Source organism: Lipotes vexillifer, unplaced genomic scaffold (assembly GCF_000442215.2).
Source record: "Lipotes vexillifer unplaced genomic scaffold, Lipotes_vexillifer_v1.1 scaffold371, whole genome shotgun sequence".
NCBI classification, from domain to species: domain Eukaryota; kingdom Metazoa; phylum Chordata; class Mammalia; order Artiodactyla; family Lipotidae; genus Lipotes; species Lipotes vexillifer.
Genome location: NW_006786304.1, coordinates 2804696 through 2822371, shown reverse-complemented (window position 1 = coordinate 2822371; position 17676 = coordinate 2804696). Strand labels below are relative to the sequence as shown.

At 57.1% G+C, this 17676-nt stretch overlaps 2 protein-coding genes and 1 pseudogene across 2 annotated transcripts in view; 2 read left to right on the top strand and 1 right to left on the bottom strand.

Annotated features, from left to right (window-relative positions):
• The first annotated feature begins 5402 nt into the window (after window positions 1-5402).
• LOC103086743 (interferon-inducible GTPase 5-like) lies at window positions 5403-6775 on the top strand. Its single transcript, XM_082931123.1, is given in 4 exon segments — window positions 5403-5592; window positions 5595-6452; window positions 6455-6498; window positions 6500-6775. Coding segments are annotated over 4 exon segments (1368 nt in total).
• A 2437-nt stretch (window positions 6776-9212) lies between these two features.
• Window positions 9213-12171, top strand: LOC103072408 (interferon-inducible GTPase 5-like; annotated as a pseudogene).
• Window positions 12172-14161: 1990 nt separating this feature from the next.
• SMG9 (SMG9 nonsense mediated mRNA decay factor) overlaps window positions 14162-17676 on the bottom strand; it is an 18934-nt gene continuing 15419 nt past the window's right edge. Inside the window, exons 10-14 of the mRNA XM_007458570.1 lie at window positions 17256-17362; window positions 16435-16542; window positions 16136-16264; window positions 15683-15827; window positions 14162-14682 (exon numbers count right to left, since the gene is read on the bottom strand). Coding sequence (XP_007458632.1) covers window positions 14604-14682; window positions 15683-15827; window positions 16136-16264; window positions 16435-16542; window positions 17256-17362 — 568 coding nt within the window. The 3' untranslated portion in view covers window positions 14162-14603. The remainder of the gene's footprint in view (window positions 14683-15682; window positions 15828-16135; window positions 16265-16434; window positions 16543-17255; window positions 17363-17676) is intronic.

The following is a 17676-nucleotide window of genomic DNA, read 5'->3' as shown; positions in this document are numbered from 1 at the left end:
CCTCACTGCCTAGCATGAGATCTGGGCCCTGATCACCTCTCAGACCTCATGTCCTAGACCTCCCTCCCTTGTCACTCTGCTCCAGCCACACCAGCCACCATGACTCTCCCCAGACACACCAGGCTCACTTCTGCCTCAGGACCTTTGCACGTCCATGCCCTCTGCCTGGAATGCTCTTCCTCCTAATGTCCACATGGCTTGTTTCCTTACTTTATTAAGATAGAGGAATGTTACCTTTTTAGACGAGACTTCCCAGACCACTCTATCAAAAATAGCACACTCCCTCTCCCAAATCATTTGGCTACTTAGTGGCGTAAAACAATGATTTAATATCATTGTCAAGTCTGAGGGTTGGCTGGGCTCAGTTGGATGGTTCTTTTACTTCCACATGGTATCGTCTAGGGTCACTCCTGTGCATTCAGCTGGAGCTCAGCTGGGGCTGGAACATCCTGGATGGCTTCAGGCTCGTCTCCATGTGGTCTCTGTTTCTCCATGGGGTCTCTACAGCAGGGTAGCAGGACCTCTATATGGTAGCTCAGGGCTCTGAGAAGGAGAAAGCAGAAGCTTCCCTCTTAAAGCCTGGGCCTAGAAATCCCAGGACATCATTTCTGCTACATTCTGTGGATCAAAGCAAGTCATAAGGCCAGCTCAGATCCTGGAAAGGACAGAGACTCCCCCTCTTGATGGGAAGAGTGGCATGTGTCTAAGGAGATGGGAGAAATTGTTGGCAGCCATACTTACAGGTGATCCACCAACCCTCCGCCCCATCCTGTACCCTTGCTATCTTGTTCTTTTTTCTTATCACTATCGGACACTACCTTATTTTTGTTTATTACCTATATCTTTCCAAAAATATAAGGTCCATGAGGGCAAAGGCCATCTGTGTCTTGTTCACCAGTCACAGTGCCCAGAACTGTGTCCAGATCCAGAAGGCAGCCAATATGTATTTGAATGAATGAATGAATGAATGAATGAATCCCTGGGGACAAGCTTCAGGTTCCCCCAGGATGATGGCAAATGGCAGGAAGGTGAAGGTCATAATGTGTAGATATTTCTAAGGCGGTGCTTTAGGATTTTTCAGAGACATACAGAGAAAGAACAAAGAGGAAAGGAGGATGAGAAGCGGGAAGGAGGAATGGGAGGAGGAAGAGGCGGCAGAAGACCGGGAGCTTCAGGAAGGAAGGACCAGGGACCGTCTTAGTCCTGGCTGTATCTCCAGCCTTGACCAGCACAGGGCCTGGCACACAGCAGGTGTTCAGAAGACGTGTGCTGAGTGAGTAACTTTCTCCAAAAACCCTTTGCTGACTTGGCACCTCAACACACTGCTGGGTCAAGCATCCCCTGGCTCTCGCAGCCCTGTGGGCCATTCCATCCCCACCTCACCCACTGTGGGTTGTCACGGTCAGGGGGTGGGTCTGTGTTCCCCAAGGGACTCTGAGTCCTGTGGGGACAGGACTGGGGCTGTCTTGGCCACTGCTGGGTCCCGAACATCAACCAATGGGCCGTGGTGCATAGTAAACGTATATTGCACAAATTTCCTCCCTGCGGGAAATACCGTCTGCATCATTGCTGTGTTCCCGGACTGGCAGACGCAGCACGTACACTCAGGAGACACCTTCATCGATTCTAAAATGCACCCCTTTCATCCATCCCCCCTGCATTTTAGCAATTCTGAAATCAGGAAGAGTCACAGTCGATGGCGCTTTACAGCCAGGCAGCCATTGTGATGTAGCTGGCACTGCCTGGGTGTGATCATGGAGCTGTCTTTTCTTTTTGTTTGTTTTTGATGGTTAGCAGTTTTTAGCAGTAAAGTTTTTTTTGTTCATTTTTAAAAAAATTTTTAATTTTATATATATATATATATATATATATATATATATATATATCTTTTCGCGAGTGTGCATGTGCATGGTTCTTTCTGTGATTTTCCCTGTATAGCTTTGCTTTTGCCATTTGTCCCTAGGGTTCTGACTGTTTTTTCAGGTGGGAGAACAGAATTCTAGACCAGGTTAAATGAGTTACTCCATCTGACAGACTTCTCACACACACCTGGTGCATCATAAATGCCAGTAAGTGAACGCTCAGCCCTAGTGTGTGAGCAACTCAGCGCACCCACCAGCCCGGGAGGTGTGTAGGAGCAGGGGTGAGTGTGAGTCACATCTCTGGACCAGCACAGGGACTGGTCAGGTCTAAACAAATGTTTGTGGGATGGCCAAATAACTGAGTGAATTACTGGGCAAATGAGAGCTCCCTCTCACCTTAGCATCTTTGCATAGGTTGGTTCCTTAGCCTGGATGCAACTCCCTAGCAGGCGATCTGGCTCACTCCTACTCATCCTTCAGATCTCAGCTCAGATGCCTATTCCTCCAGGAAGCCCTCCTTGAATCCTGAGCTGGGTCAGGTGGTCCCTGGGTACTCCCACAGTCCTCTGGGGTCCCCCATCCCAGTCTGGCCCCGTCTGGGCCATCACTGTGTGGGGATGGATCTGACTCTGCCACTGGACTGTGAGTCCTGTGGGGACAGAGGCCGGGGCTGTCTTGGTCATTGCTGCGTTCCCAACACCTAGCCCAGAACGGGGCCTGGAGAGGTGCTGAACGTTTGATGGATGAAGAGAGAAGAGGAGACTTGGCAGACAGGCATGGGTTCAGCCTCTCTCTGGCTGGTGCTCTCAGGAGCTGGGAGAAGTGCCCCTGGCAGCGTGCCAGCCTGCATTAGATGCATTTGTGCAGGTGCCCGGCAGCTGCCTTGGCCCACAGTCACCCTGGGCTGCTGCCATCCCCCTTTCCTCCACCCTGGAGCCTCCAAGGGCCAAGCCTAGCCTGATGTACTTCTGGGGCCCCAGACCACGGCTGGCCACACGGATTAGGAGCTGGAGCAGAATGAATGGATGTGATGGGTTTCAGGGGATGCCATCTGTATACATTGTCTGCGTGTGTAATTGTGTCTCTTCCAGTCTGCAAGTCTGTGTGTGCCTGAATGTGTGTTGCTTGCGTGGCTGTTATATCTGTACGTTTGCCTGCGTTTGGCTTTTCTGTAATGACTCTGTATTTGAGGGTCTGTGTCTTTCCTTTCCCTTTCGGGCCAGAGTTGCGTGGCTGTGGATTCTGGGGAGGAAACTTAGTCTGTGTGTTTGCTGTCTGGGAATTTCTGAGAATATTTTTTCATGTCTTGGTCTCTGTGTTTGTGTGGTGGAGTGGTGGCTCCATGAGCAGCTGGGGGGTGGGGTCCTGGGCCCACCATGGGACCCCACCCTCTGACATCACCCTCACATTATTGTACCAGGGCTGGCTGACCAATAAGCTGCAGTTTGCTATTATAATGGGTCCTAGCAACGGGCCCTGACCTTGTGCTAAGGGGGTGGGGTGGGGGGTGGGGGGGTAGGCCCCACCAGCGGGGAGAGTGTGAGGGGAGAGAGAGCCTGCAGGGCAGGTGTGTTCCCCAAGGGCAGGGCTCTCCAGCTGGGCCCTGTCCAATCCCAGTCCCAGCTCTGTCAACCCTAAGCCCACCCCAGGGGCCACTGGCCTGTCCGCCCCTTGCATTGGGACCTGTCCCAGGATCCCCCTCTCCTCTACCCAGGCCATGTCCTGGGATGGGTTAAGGGGACAGGGCACAGGAGGGACTGGGTATAGCCTGGGGGAAATGCCTCGACCTGGGCTGGGGGATCAGACCTGGAGGGAACAGTGGAGTAAGGACGGTCTTCTGTAGGAGGTTGGGTGCGGCTGGGGACAGGGGCAGCCGAGGAGAGAAGGGGGAGACAAAGACGTGTGGTTGAAGGGAGAGCAGCCCTTCAGAGGGACCTGGGTTTGAGTGCCGGCTGTGCCTCTGAGCGGGGACATCCCTTGTCTAGTCTGAGCCTCAGTCCGTCTCCGTCCGAGGGGGACGGTGGTCCCTGACCTGAGCGTCTCTCCCAGGGTTCTCTGAAGAGTCTTAGTCAATGAGGAAGTGTATTTTAGAGGCGATGGACAAGAAGAGCGTGTGACTGGGGAGAGGGAGGCCAGGGAAGCTCCAAGGTGCGGAGGATGGGATCACAGGAGAGACCATCATGACGGGCTCTGCGAGGTGGGAGGGGACTTGGCCTAGCAAGGCCTGCCAAACAGGGCTGCGTGTTTAATGAGACGCCCGGTGTGGGGGGCACCACCCCCCATGCCCAGCCGCACCTGAGAATGTCTTCAAAGATGGCCTAGAGAAAGACAGATGATGGGGCTCACGATGGTCACAGCAGCCCTGTGAGGTGGGCAAGGTTATCTTCCATGGTGCAGATGCTGCAGATGAGGCTCAGAGAGGGCAGGGACGTCACACAGCTCAGAATATTAATAATGATCAGAACAATGACGATGATGCTGATAACGCAGACCACCTGCTCTGGTTCGGGCACTATTTTATTTTATTATTATTTTATTTTATTTTTTGGCCACACCTCGAGGCTTTTGGAATCTCAGTTCCCCGACCAGGGATCAAACCCTGGCCCCCTGCAGTGGACGCTCATAGTCCTAACCACTGGACCACCAGGGAATTCCCCGGGCACTATTTTAAGTGCTTTATACGTACGAACTCATTTCATTTTCAACAGCCCTAGGAGGTGGTTTGCTACTATGATCATTATGATACTCATGTGTAAGATGAGGAACGTGAGGCAGAGCTAAGGAACTTGCCCCAAATCTCCCAGCCAGTATGTGGTAGGGCCCGGATTGGATCCCAGGCAGCGTGGCTCCAGAGTCTGGGTCCCCTTGGCCATCACTTCACACTGCTTCCGATCACAGTAGAGGCAGCAGGAGAGCAGCTGCTCTCTTTGCCTGGTCGGCAGGAGCTGGGCTGAAGCCCCTTCCGTTGCAGGTCTGGCTAAGTAAATTTCGGGGCTCAGTGCAAAATGAAAATGCAGGGCCCCTGCTTCAAAGAGTTATGATTTTCATCAGTGTCATCAGAGTATTAAGCAAAGAGCTGGGCCTTTTAAGCGTGGAGCCCCGTGTGACTGCATGTGTCTCAAGCTGCCCATAAAACGGTCCGAGTTCCTAGGTCGTCCCAAAGACTCTTCAGCCCCTCAGTAGGCAGGTCAGTCATTACACGCATTAAGCGGAGAAGCAAACAGGCTCAGAGAGGTGCCTTGTTTTGCCCCAGGCCACACAGCAAATTAGTGGCAGAGATGGGATGGGAACCTGGGTCTACCAAACTCCAAAGCCCCCTACCTTGTGTCCAAAACGTACCCCGGGTTTTTGAGAATGAGAGGGTTGCGGGGCTCCAGAGGGACTCCCCTTGTATCCTTGGTATGTCTTTCTCCCTGCCCCACGCCAAGGCCCGGGAGGGGTGAATGGCTCCCTTCTCCCCGCTCCCCCGCAGACGCTGAGGATCACGTGTCCGTCCGAGACTCTCCCACAGCCCCCGCGCCCTCTGAACCGCCGGTCACCATGGCCACTTCGAAGTTGCCAGCGGTGCCCGGGGAGGGGGAGAACACCATCCTCATGGCCAAGGAAGAGCTGGAGGCCATGCGCACCGCCTTCGAGTCGGGCGACATCCCCCAGGCCGCCTCCTGCCTCCGGGAGTTGCTGGCCTCTTCCGAGAGCACCCGGCTGGAGGTGGGCGTCGCAGGCGAGTCTGGGGAGGCAAGTCGACCCTCATTAACGCCCTCCGCGGCCTGGGCGCTGAGGACCCCGGCGCGGCCCTCACTGGCGTCATAGAGACCGCAATGCAGCCCTCGCCCTACCCGCACCCGCAGTTTCCAGACGTGGCCCTGTGGGACCTGCCGGGGGCCGGCCCTCCAGGCTGCCCGGCCGACAAGTACCTGAAGCCGGTGGACTTCGGCCGTTATGATTTCTTCCTGCGGGTCTCCCCCCGCCGCTGCGGCGCCGTGGAGACGCGCCTGGCCTCCGAGATCCTGCGCACCAAGGTAGACGAGGACCTGGCGGCCACGCGCACCCAGCGACCCTCGGGCATCAGCGACGCGGCGGCCCTGCGGGAGGTCCGCGAGCACTGCGCCGAGCGGCTGCGTGGGGCCGGCGTGAACGACCCGCGCGTCTTCCTCGTGTCCAACCCCTCGCCCGCGCGCCACGACTTCCCGCTGCTCGTGTCCGCCTGGGAGCACGATCTGCCCGCGCCCCGTCGCCAGGCCGGCCTGCTGTCGCTGCCTGACATCTCGCTGGAGGCCCTGCGGAATTAGACGGACACGCTCCAGGAGCAGGTGCTCAAGACGGCCCTGGTGTTGGGCGTCATCCAGGCTCTGCCCGGGCCCGGCTGGCGGCCGGCTACGACAATACGCTGCTCGTCTGTCCGCTCGCTGCGCGGCTACCATCGCAGCTTCTTCGGCCTGGACGACGACTTGCTAGCCAAGCTGGCCGAGCACGTGGGCAAACAGGCAGGCGACCTGCGCTCGGTCATCCTCTCTCTGCTGGCCAACGAGGACTCTCCCGAGACTGTCCTGCGGCTCTACTCCCAGTCGTCCGACGGTGCCATGAGGGTGGCTGGGCCTTTGAGAAGGGCATCCCCCTGTTCGGAACGCTGGTGGCTGGGGGGCATCAGCTTCGGCACCGTCTACACCATGCTCCGGGGCTGCCTCAACGAGATGGCCGAAGATGCCCAGCAGGTCTGCATCAAGGCCTTGGAGGAGGAGGGGTCCCAGCCTGAGGTCAGCCTGCAGGCAGCTGGTGACAACGGCATGGAAAAGCGGGGATCCGGGGAGGGGAGCGGCGAGGAAGACTCGCTCTGGACCTGCCAGAAGCTTGGCCTCCTTCTCAAGTACATGCTCGACAGCTGGAAGAAGCGAGATTTGTCGGAAGACAAATGAAAGTGCGGCCCCCAACCCTCTGCCTCGCCCACAAACCAAGCCTTACCGAAACTAACCAAACAGACAAAAAAGGTTGATGTGGTGAAAATGAGAGCTGCAGTTGCCGAGGGGCGGGGTGTGGAGGGCTGAGGGTGGCAGGTGGGCCCAAGTCCAAGTCCCGAACCTGGGATAGGAACTGATCTTGGGAGGGAGAGGTTCAAGGTATGGACGGTGGAGGAGGGGGGGTCAGGGCTCTTTAATAGTCTCTCTCTCCCTGGTCCCCAAGTGACCATGAGGGATTTGGGGGCGACAGGACAGCCCAGCCTGGATCCAAGACAGGAGCCCACTGTCAACTTGGGTGGGTGGCTGAGTGGGCACTGGGGCTTGCAATCTCATGTCCCTTTCTGAGAACCCCAGAGTCCCGAAGTCCTGCTCTGGTGGGAGAGGGGCGGCCAATGCGTGCCCGGGATCGGCACGATGGTGCCTAGCAACTGGGTTAAACAGAGGAGGGGGAGATGGGACATCCTGGGCCAGCCCTGCTGCCTGTGAGTGATGGTGGGAGTGGGTGGCAGGGAGAGGGGAGGCCAGGTGGCCACGGGGAACCGTGGGGAACCTGGGGGAACAGAATGAGAGTGGAGGTGGTGAGAGGACAGGTGGGCAATTCTGTAAGCATGCAAAGAGGGAAGAGGCAGGGGCGCAACCAGCCACCTAGAACGAGTCTCGTTTCAGAAAGATGGTGAGTGGGTCCGCGTGTGGATGTGTGTGGCGGTGAGCTTGCTGGTGTATCTGTGATTGGGAGGAATCTTGGTACGTCTCTGTGATTTGGATGCTGTGGTCTACGATCGTGAATAGTTGTCTGAGACTGGGGTTCCGGGTCTGTGTGTGCGTGGCTGCATGGCTGGGTGCAGATGTTGGGGATGGTGCTGAAAGGCCACGGGTCTGACAGTGAGGGCGCCTGTTGGGATTTCTGCATGAGGCTTTGAACGACAGAGGGTGTGTAACACACTGAGTATTAGCCTGGCCCAGGAGACCCTGGGAACCCAACTGGTTGGCACATCCTCTGGCTCTGTGCTTGGCTGTTTGGCTGGATGCAGAAGTGAATCTGACACCCTTATCTGCTCAAGCCAAAACTCACATGCCGAGTCAAGGGTCATGCATGTTTAAAAATGGACCACCAGACTGGGGGGCTTGGACAGGACAGGGATTGCCCCAAGAGCATCTGTGGGCTTGGATGAGGGTCAGGGAAAGGTGGGATTTAGGTGCAGAGAAGGGTGAGTTTCCAGGAATTCAGAAGGCAGCTCTGGTGCTGTGAAGGTGGCCTCACTAATACTCCCTGAGGGTGTTCCAGGACCTGGTGAAGGTTCTAGCCTCCTCTGGGGGCCTCAAATTACCCCTGACTCTGGGAAACAGACTAACAGGGTCCACTTTTACCTGGAGGATTAATGGCGGTGCCAATTTTCTTTGCTGAAGAGCTCTGTGCTTTGCAAAAGATTCCCCTCTTCCCAGAAGGCCTCCCATTGGCTCTGCAAGGACTACTTGGGGTTCATGTGGACCTTTTGGCACCAAAGGAGGTGCGAGGGACCACGGTAGGGATATCCCAGACCCCTTAGATGCACAAGAAAGAAGGTCCCTTCCAAATCCATTCTCAAAAACACAGCCCACATCCCTATACCTGTGGACCCTCAGACATCATCCTAAGCACAGGACTCACCGACCCCAAGTGGCTGAGATGGAAAGGTCAGGCCTGCTCTCACCACACTGGGCCTAAGGTTAAGAGAGACAGCCTAGGTGACTTTTGTCTCCTGCTTCCAACGGGTGGCCTCGTCCTGTCCCTTCTGCCTCCATCCTTCCCTTTCCCACCTCCCATCTCAACCCCCAGCCCCTGTTTCAGCTGAGGCCTCCCCCTTCCCACCTAGGTCCTGCCCCAGCCCCTCACCTTGTCTCCCAGGCCCCAATCTCATGCACCGTAAGGCCACGGAGGGCTCGTTTTAAAATGATTTTTATTATTTATTTATTTATTGGCCACGCCACATGGCTTGCAGGATCTTAGTTCCCCAACCAGGGATGGAACCCAGGCCCTCGGCAGTGAAAGCGTGGAGTCCTAACCACTGGACCGTCAGGGTATTCCCAGGGGGGCTCTTTCTAATGTCCACTTCGGACCCCTCCCTTCCCTGCTCAGAACCCTTCCATGGCTACCCACAGATAAAGGTCAAGCTCAGCCCGATATTCCAAGCCCTTCCCAAGCTGGCCTCTTCCTGAACCTCACCAGCAGTAAGACCCCGAGTCTTCCTAAAACAGCAGAGCTGGGAGGGCTCGGAGGAGTCATCTCTCCACTCCACAGGTGAGGAAACTGACACCATCCCCCCCTCACAGAGGGGAAAATAAAGGCTCCAGAGGGGATATGGCTTGCCCCAGGTCACCCCGCAAGTCCCTGGCACGGCTGGGATTAGACGCCGTCATGCAATCCCAGGATGTAAACGTGGCTGCCCCGTCCATCACACCGGTGAGGCCTCGGAGGCCTAGAGGCAGGACGGGGCTTGCCTAGGTGTGCCCTGTGGTTCCTGAGCACACGCATGTACTCAGGAGCCAGGCAACGAGGATGAGTAATGTTTCCACAAATGCACTAGACCCGTCTCTTTTGCTAGTGCTGGAAATGCAGCACCCAAAGAGGTCTTGGCACGTAGTGGGGGCTTAGCTGTGCAAAGATTTTGGGGGGGGGTTGTATGGCAAAAGGATCAGAGGGAGCTGGCCCATATCCTGGTTCTGGTGCAGGCTGTAAGACATTTAGCAAGGGACCTTTATCTCCCTGAGCCTCAGTTTTCTGCTCTGTAGAATGGGCACTTGATGAAATCATGTATATGGTTAGAACAGTGGCTGGCCCAGAGTAAACATCAAATAAAACCTGATCTATAATTACCAGCAATGATGAAGATTCCAGCTCTTAATCACTGCCCTTTATGGTTGATCCCAGTGCCTGGTGCATGGTAAATGCCCCTCCAAATTTAAGACTTTGAATTCCAGTACCAAAAGACTTCAGCCCCATTCCCAATATCCCCAGGAATCAGCTGGAGGCCTTGGGCAAGTGATCTATCGTCTCAATGCCAAATGTGGAGAGGGAGGGAGGGAATCTTTTCTGGCTGTTTTGAGGATTTGACGAGATACTCCAGGAGCAGAAGCTGGTGGTGATGAATAAATGCGAACTTAAATAAAGCACTTAGCACCGGGCCTGGCATCTTGTAAAACTCTCAGTGCTATTACTGGTGATGCCGAAAATACTTCAGGCAAGCTGAGGGATGTGGAGAAGAGAGGGCAGCTCAGAGTGAAAATACTCCCTTACCTGTCCTGTCCGAGGTCATCAAGTCCTGAAGACGGAGAGCTGGGGGTCAGGCAGCCCATGGCAAGCAAAGCCTTCCAATCATGCCTCTCGAAGGGCACCAGGGCTCTGGGGGAGGCCTTTGAGGCGGGGGACCTGCCAGCAGTAGCCGCCAAATTACAATCTATGCTTCATCCTCGGGAGAACGTCGGGCTGGACATTGGTGTTACCAGGGGAACGGGCTCAGGCAAGTCGACCTTTGTCAACGCCATCCAGGGGCTGGGGGGGCGAGGACCCCACCTCGGCCTGCACGGGTGTGGTGGAAATGACCGTGGACCCCACGCCATACCCGCACCCCCAAGTACCCCAACATTGTCATCTGGGACCTGCTGGGCATAGGCGCACACGCCTTCCGGGCTGACAAATACCTCCAGCGGGTGCTGCTGGGCCAGTACGACTTCTTTCTCATCATTACGTTGGAGAGCTTCGCTGCCGACCATGCCCAGCTGGCCCTTGAGATCCGGGGCAGCGGGGCAAGCGTTTCTACTGCATCCACTCCAAGGTGGATGTGGACACCGCCGCCCTGTGCAGCTGCCGCCCCAGCTCCTTCTCGGAGGAGAGGGTGCTCATCCAGATCCGGGACGACTGTGTGCAGAGGCTGGAGGGTGAGGGGCGGGTTCTGGAGGGCTGGATTCTCTCTCTTTTTTTTTTTGGCCGAGCGTCTTGTGGGATCTTAATTCCCCAACCAGGGATTGAACCCGGGCCCTTGGCAGTGAAATCACAGAGTCCTAACCGCAGGACTGCCAGGAAATTCCTATTTCCTTATTTATTTTTTTAATTTTTAGTTTTTATTTATTTTGGGGGGGCTGGATTCTTGAGGGCTTGCCTCCCCCTTCCCCTGCATCTTCCCACCGAGGCCCACAGTGGGGTGAGGGGACGCCCAGGGTCACCCGGCTCCCATGGTGAAATGCTGCTTACAGCTGCCATTTCAGTCACCTGTGATGGAGACCAGTCACTTGCATTAAGGAAAAAAAAGGGTAGGTACTGGCTTATGCATTGGTCAAGTTAGAGCAGTGCAAATGCTATCCGCCCATGCCCATGCAGATGCTGGCAACGCGTCGCGGCCGGCAGCTAACGTTTCTTGAGGGCTCACCAGCGGCCACGGACCACTTTCACCAGCTCAGTTCACCACCATGCCATCCCTAGGAGGTAGGTTACAATCATCCCTTGGTTTTACAGATAAGTACAGGAAAGCCCAGAGAGGTCTGGTAACTAGCCTGATGCCACACAGGGCGCAGGGAGCGAGGCTGGGATCTGAACTCAGGCAGCCTAGCTCCAGAGCTGACGGTCTTAAGCCACATGCTGTGTAGACCCAGCTTGCACCCAGGCAGCTCTCAGGACAGCTGGGTCGGCTTGGTGCAGAAACCCACTGAAAGTGCTTTTGTCTCCTGCGGCGGAGGGCCTCAAGGACCCCAGGGTCTTTCTGCTGTCCATGTTTGAGCTGGGCAAGTGCGCCTTCCGCCTGCTGGAGGAGTCGATGGTGAGGGGCCTAGAGAGCCACAAGCAGCACGCGTTCCTGGTAGCCCTGCCCAACGTCTCCAAGCCCATGCTGGAGCGGAAGGCGGCCTCGCTACGGCAGCACATCTGGCTGGTGGCCATGGTGGCCTGTGGGGCCAACCCGAGGCCCGTGCCGGGCGTGCCGGAAGTGGCCTGTGACCTGTACACACACGCTCACCCACTCCCTGGAGGGCTACTGCCACAGCTTTGGCTTGGACGAGGGCTCCCTCGTCAGGCTGGCAGAGCAGACGGGCCGGCCCCTGCACAAGATCCTGGAGGCGCTACAGGGCCCGAAGACCAAGATCACCGAGGTGCTGGTGGCAGAACTGCTGGGCCAGGCCTCCGGGGATGCCTCGGCGTTCAACCAGGAGCCCCTCAACGTGCCCATCCTGGGCTCCCTGGCCGCCTGCGGCCTCTCCTTCGCCACTGTTTACCGATGCTCCGCACCTCCCTGGATGTGGACACCTAGAGCGTGCTGGTTGAGGCCTCCCTCGACAACCCCGAACACAAGCTCCCAGATAAATCCAGTCAAGGATCCCAGCCCTGAGCCTGGGCCAGCTGGAGGTGGCAGTGAGGGGCTGGGAGCACGCAGGCTCCACCTGTGCCCAGGCTGGGTGGCACTGGGGGACGGGAAGGAAGAAACTCAGCGGCAACTCTCCTGGACTGCGCCCGTGTGCTCTCGTGCTTCTGTGCCCTGGGTCTCACAGTCTCGCTGGCATTGCCCCCACCTTCCCTACTCTGGTGAACCCACACACCAACCAGCACTCCCCTGGGAAGCAGCGGGAGGGAACGGCACACGGGAGTGCTAAGTTCTGATAAGGCAGAGAAGAGCCAGCTGTCAGGCTGGAGAGAGCGGCCAGAAAGGTGTCCGTGCAGATCGGGGCACGGCGGCAACGGATGCAGAAGCATTTCCATAAGAGGGCAGTGAACAGCTCTCAAGGGCCTGGGGGGGTCATGAAGGGAGGTTCTCAGCCAGTGGTGGCAGGGTCAGAGCCTGACCTGGGCCTCGTACCTCCCAGACCTGGGGTCTGCAGACTCCCCACTTCTGGCCAGACCTTCTCTGGCCTGACTGCTTTCTTTACTGACCCCTACTCTACCCTCTTCAGCTGTCCATTTTTTCTCAAAAGACCCCGGGATTCCCACGACCTGGACACCAGGACTGTATACAGGGTATGTCAGAGGGCAGGGGGAAGCCAGGGAGACCAAAGTGGCATGGGGGGTGATGGACAGACCAGATCAGCTGGTTGGACTGGAACCAACTGCCTTACTGAAGGGTGGAGTGGTATGATTTGAGGGCCAGGACTAGTTTGGGATTAGGGTGTGGTGAACAGACCAATCCGGAGACATACTTTGGGAAACACTAAACTAGGATGATGTACCGTATTTAACTGAGCAGGTGAGGATAGGTACTACATTGAACTGTATGGTGTATTTAATTGAGGGTAGGTTCTGGGTTAAAGGGAGGGACCATTTCTCAGCCAGAGCAGCTGAGGTTCAGAGAGGAAGGAAGCCACCGTGTGTAAGGCTAACATATGAGTGTTTGAACAAGGGTAGAACCTGCTTTGACAAAGGGGAAGGGCAGTTGGCCCTCTGTATCCGAGGGTTCCACATCCATGGATTCAACCAACCTTGAATTGAAAATATTTGAAAAAAAAATTCCACAGTTCCAAAAAGTAAAACTTGACTTTTCCAAGTGCTGGCAACCATTTACATACCATTTACATGGTATTTACAACTATTTACATAGCACTGACTGGTGGATTAGGTTTTTTTGTTTGTTTGTTTTTGCAGTATGCAGGCGTGGCCCCTCCTGTTGCGGAGCACAGGCTCCTGACGCGCAGGCTCAGCGGCCATGGCTCACGGACCCAGGCGCTCCGCGGCACGTGGGATCTTCCCGGACCGGGCACGAACCTGCGTCCCCTGCATCGGCAGGCGGACTCTCAACCACTGCGCCACCAGGGAAGCCCATGGATTAGGATTTTTAACTAGTCTAGAAGATGACTTACAGTAGATGGAAGGATGTGCGTAGGTTACGTGCAAATACTATGCTGTTTAATATACAGGACTTGAGCATCGAAGGATTTTGGTATCTATGGGAGGTCCTGGAACCAATCCCTTGTGGATACCGAGTGACAGTATACTATATTGACTAATTGTATTTAACTAAGGACGTGTTCTACTTTTTAACGAATTGAGTTAGGCAATGCATTTAACTAGGCATTTCACCAAAAGGAAGGCACCGTCTTCAAGTGAGCAGAAAACGAGGGCCCTGTATCTTCCTCTCCATGGCACACAGAGACGGGAGGCTTGATATCACCCCAGGAAATAGCATACCCCTTTCTAGAGGCTTCCTCTGCAGCAAAGACTGGTCTTTAAGCACCCCTGACAACTCTCTGACCTACAGTGGATGTGCCCACGGGAAGTTCATTCAGGCTCCAATGGGAGGCCATGGCTAACCTGCCCCCAAGGGCTGGGACCCAGAACTGGGGGGGATTCCCAGGACAGCACGCTGGGGAGGGGGAAGATGAGCGCCAGAACAGGCTTGCATGACTGTTTTTATTCCAGCCACCGGATCTGCCCCAATAAAGAGCTCCCAGACCCTGCCTCACCTTCCAGGCAGGGGCCTGGAGTCAGGGCAGAGGGACCTGCTGCTCCTTCCCTGCAGAGGGAGGCCAACATGGAGCCTGGGCTTCCTGGTGACCACTCAGGCTCCTCCCACCACCTGTCCCTGTGGGGGCTGATGATGGGCTACCTCGTCCAGGCAGGGGGCGGGATCTCAAAGTCACCCCCTGAACAACGCTCCCTTGAGGATGGGGGACCGGCCCTGGACACCTCATGTCTCCGGGTGAGGAAGTCACGGTCCCTTGTCCATCAGGCCTGCTGCCACTCTCCGCCCCGCGGGGAGAGGACGTGGGTGCCCCTCGCCATCCACTGGGGGCCCGGAAGGGGGTTCTCTGCGAGACATTCCTCCCCTTGGCCTCAGGCCAGCAGGCGGCTGTACTCTGCCAGGGCGGAGGACTTTTTCACCCCGTCCCAGATCCGGGCGGCGTAGTGGAACCTGTGAGGGGAGGTCAACAGTCAGAGCTGCCCTGGCTGCGGCCCCCGCATGACTATAACGCCTGGGATACAGGGAAGATGCCAACGCCGATGCTAGGTGGCCTGATCCCCCCACCTCCCCCAGGGGAAGTGAAGGTGCAGTCCTCGAGCGCCCACCTCTGGGCCCAAAGTGGTTCCCGCTCCACTCAGTGCTGGCCTTTGTGGGTAGGGGTCTATCTCTATATCCCTCCAGAGTCTTGTGATGATCAGAAATGTCTAGCAGCTGCATAACCCTCCCACCTGCCAAATTCTCCCCTGCCCGCTGGGCCCTGGTGTAGACCAAAGAGAGAAACAGAGCTCCCGAGTGGGGCTGTGTCTGCACGCCCCGCCCCGCCTCCTGCCCACAGCTGAGGGCAGACAGACCCGGGAGCCAAGCTGCAGCAACTTCTCAAGTTTCTGCTTCTCTGGAAAATGAGATGAGGCGGCCCCGGGTCTGTGGCAGCACTGCTGTGGGCTCCGGGCACAGAGAGCCGCGTAGAGTCGGGGCTGGGGCGGCAGCGCAGGGCTTTGTGAAGGAAGGTGGAGAAAGCCAGAGGCAGAGGCTCCCAGGGGAGGGGGCTGGTGGGGGGAGGCGGGGCCTGGAGAACGGCTCCCGCGGCTCCTTTCCGCTTTCCTCTCCGGCGCAGCTATGCTCTCTGCACTCAGGGCCTCAGAATAAATCTTTAAACTTGACTGGGCTCACTGGCCCTACTCCTTGCAGTCAAGTGACACCCAACCACAGTGCATATGACCTTGCTACGTGACACTTCCTTCTCTGAGCCTGAACCTCCCCACTAGTACAACCGGTGACAAGATCTACACCCTCCCGGCTGATTGGGATTCAAAATCGCATGGAACGGCAACAAGATGGTAGCACTCATGAGCGCTCCAGGAAGGGAAGCTGAGGTGTGGAGAGGCCTCCGAGACCCTCAACACGGCCGAGCTGGGGCCCTCGCACTGACTCCTCTGCTGAGCGCTCTCACCAGTTCTTCTCGGTGAGGATCGTGTGTGACAGCTGCGGCCGGGCCATGGACATCACTTGGCTCCGGAGCTTGCTCACCAAGGACTGGAAGCTGGGGTGGCCCCGGTACCCAGGGAGCAGGGAGAAGAGTGGGCTGGAACTGGGTCCTGAGAGTCAGAAGTTAGGAGCGGAGGGGAAGGGGGCAGCCCGCCGACAGAGGCCCTTCCTCCCCGTCAACAGCATCCTGGCTGCCAGGAGCGCCTCTGAGTTCAGCCCTGGCCCGGGTCCCCCCGTTCTCCCGTGACTCGGAAACATGCTCCTACGGAAGGGTCTGAGCACCTTAGGGACAGGCTTGAGTCTCCTCTCAGACCAGGGCGGGTCCCTGTCACCCCCAGACCGGGGCAGCCTGTGTCTCCCTCTAACCAGGTGGGCCGTGTCTCCCTACGGACCAGATCCCCTCGAGGTGGAACCGTACCTGCTCTTGGGGGGGTTTCACTCTCTGCCTCGCTGTCCATGAAGGGCATCAGGAACAGATTGACCTCGGAGTCCAGGAAGTCGGGTGGGAGCCCAGGGAAGACGTTGCACTGTAACATGGACAGCGTACCTGGCGGAGGGAACCCGTGAGGCTGCAGGCACAGTGCTGCAGGGCCGGGGGAGGTATGCGCAGGGTGGTCAAGCTGGGGTCAGGGGACGGGTCTGGGGGCCGGGCTATGGGACTGGATTGGGAGCCAGGAGGCCACTGGCCAGCTTCGGGGGTGGCTGGGGGACCCTCACCCTTGTACCGCAGGTGGGAGTGGGCCATGAGCTGGTCAATCATCAGGTGCATCTGCCGCAGCTTCCGAGGGCAGAAGTCCTCCCGGCGAGCTTTGTTCTGCAGGAAGACTGCGGGTGGGAGGAGACGGGGAGCTCGCGCTTGCCACTGCCACTCACCACTCGGACTCCCCTTCTCACACCAAAGACCAGAGGGCCCTGCCCCTGAGTTCAGATCACTTGTATTTACATGATAAGTAACTTCCCTTTAGTACCAGGCCCTGTGCTGGGAAGCGCTGGGGACCCAGAGAAATGAGTCAGAGCTGGTTTCTGCCCTCAGGAAGTCCCCAGTCTGACAGCCACGTGCTCAGGAGCCTGGCAGAAAGACCAGGGGCTGGGCCAGGGGGAGGAAGCAGGGAAGACCCTGCCTGGGGTGTCATAAATGAGTCGGATCTTTGCAGAGGAGCAGTGCGTCAGAGCGCAGGGCAAGGACAGAGCGGACCAAGGATGCGCAAGCAGGGGCCCAAGCAGGGTGAACAGGGTGCGTGGCGCCACTGGGGCCGCCGCCACACTCACTCCCTGAGCCCCGTGCCATGGACCCAGAAACAGGCAGACTAGGGTCCTGCCCCCAAGGGGCTCCCATTCTGATAGAGGGGCCAGAGCTGGACTCGGGGGTCACGCCCTGATGGCCAGGGGGACCCTCAGAGGAAGTGGCAGCTAATCCTTTTTGACTCTCCTCACAACCCCCACAGGTGCTCCTCCCAGCGCCCCCTCCCCAGAGTACTCCCGGTTTCCGCCCCCCACTCTCCCCTGCCCACCAGTGCAGCGCCCGGAATGCCTCTCACCCAGGTGGGGGTAGTACTCAGTGCCTTCATCGGAGCCTGACGAGCTGCTGGACTCATGGCTGGGGGACGGGGTGGAGGGCTTCACCATCTCCGCTGTCTGGAGGAACCTTGGGGTTTGGGGTGACAGGTTGGTGCTCTGCCGCCGCCCCCCCCCATATCCCACAACCTGGGGAAGGAAGGGGCTCCCTTCACGGATCTGATTAAAGCTACAGCCACACTCAGAAAAATGTCATACACACCATATTTCTCACACAGTTTTAGGGAACCCAGAGACAACCCTCTCAGACACTGATCCATGGACCCACGTCAACACGTATGTATTTTTTTTAACAAGTTTATGCCATCAAGAAAAATACTTTTTAGAGGAGTTTTAAGTTCATAGCAAAACTGAGTGGAAAGCAAAGAGAATTCCCACGGACCC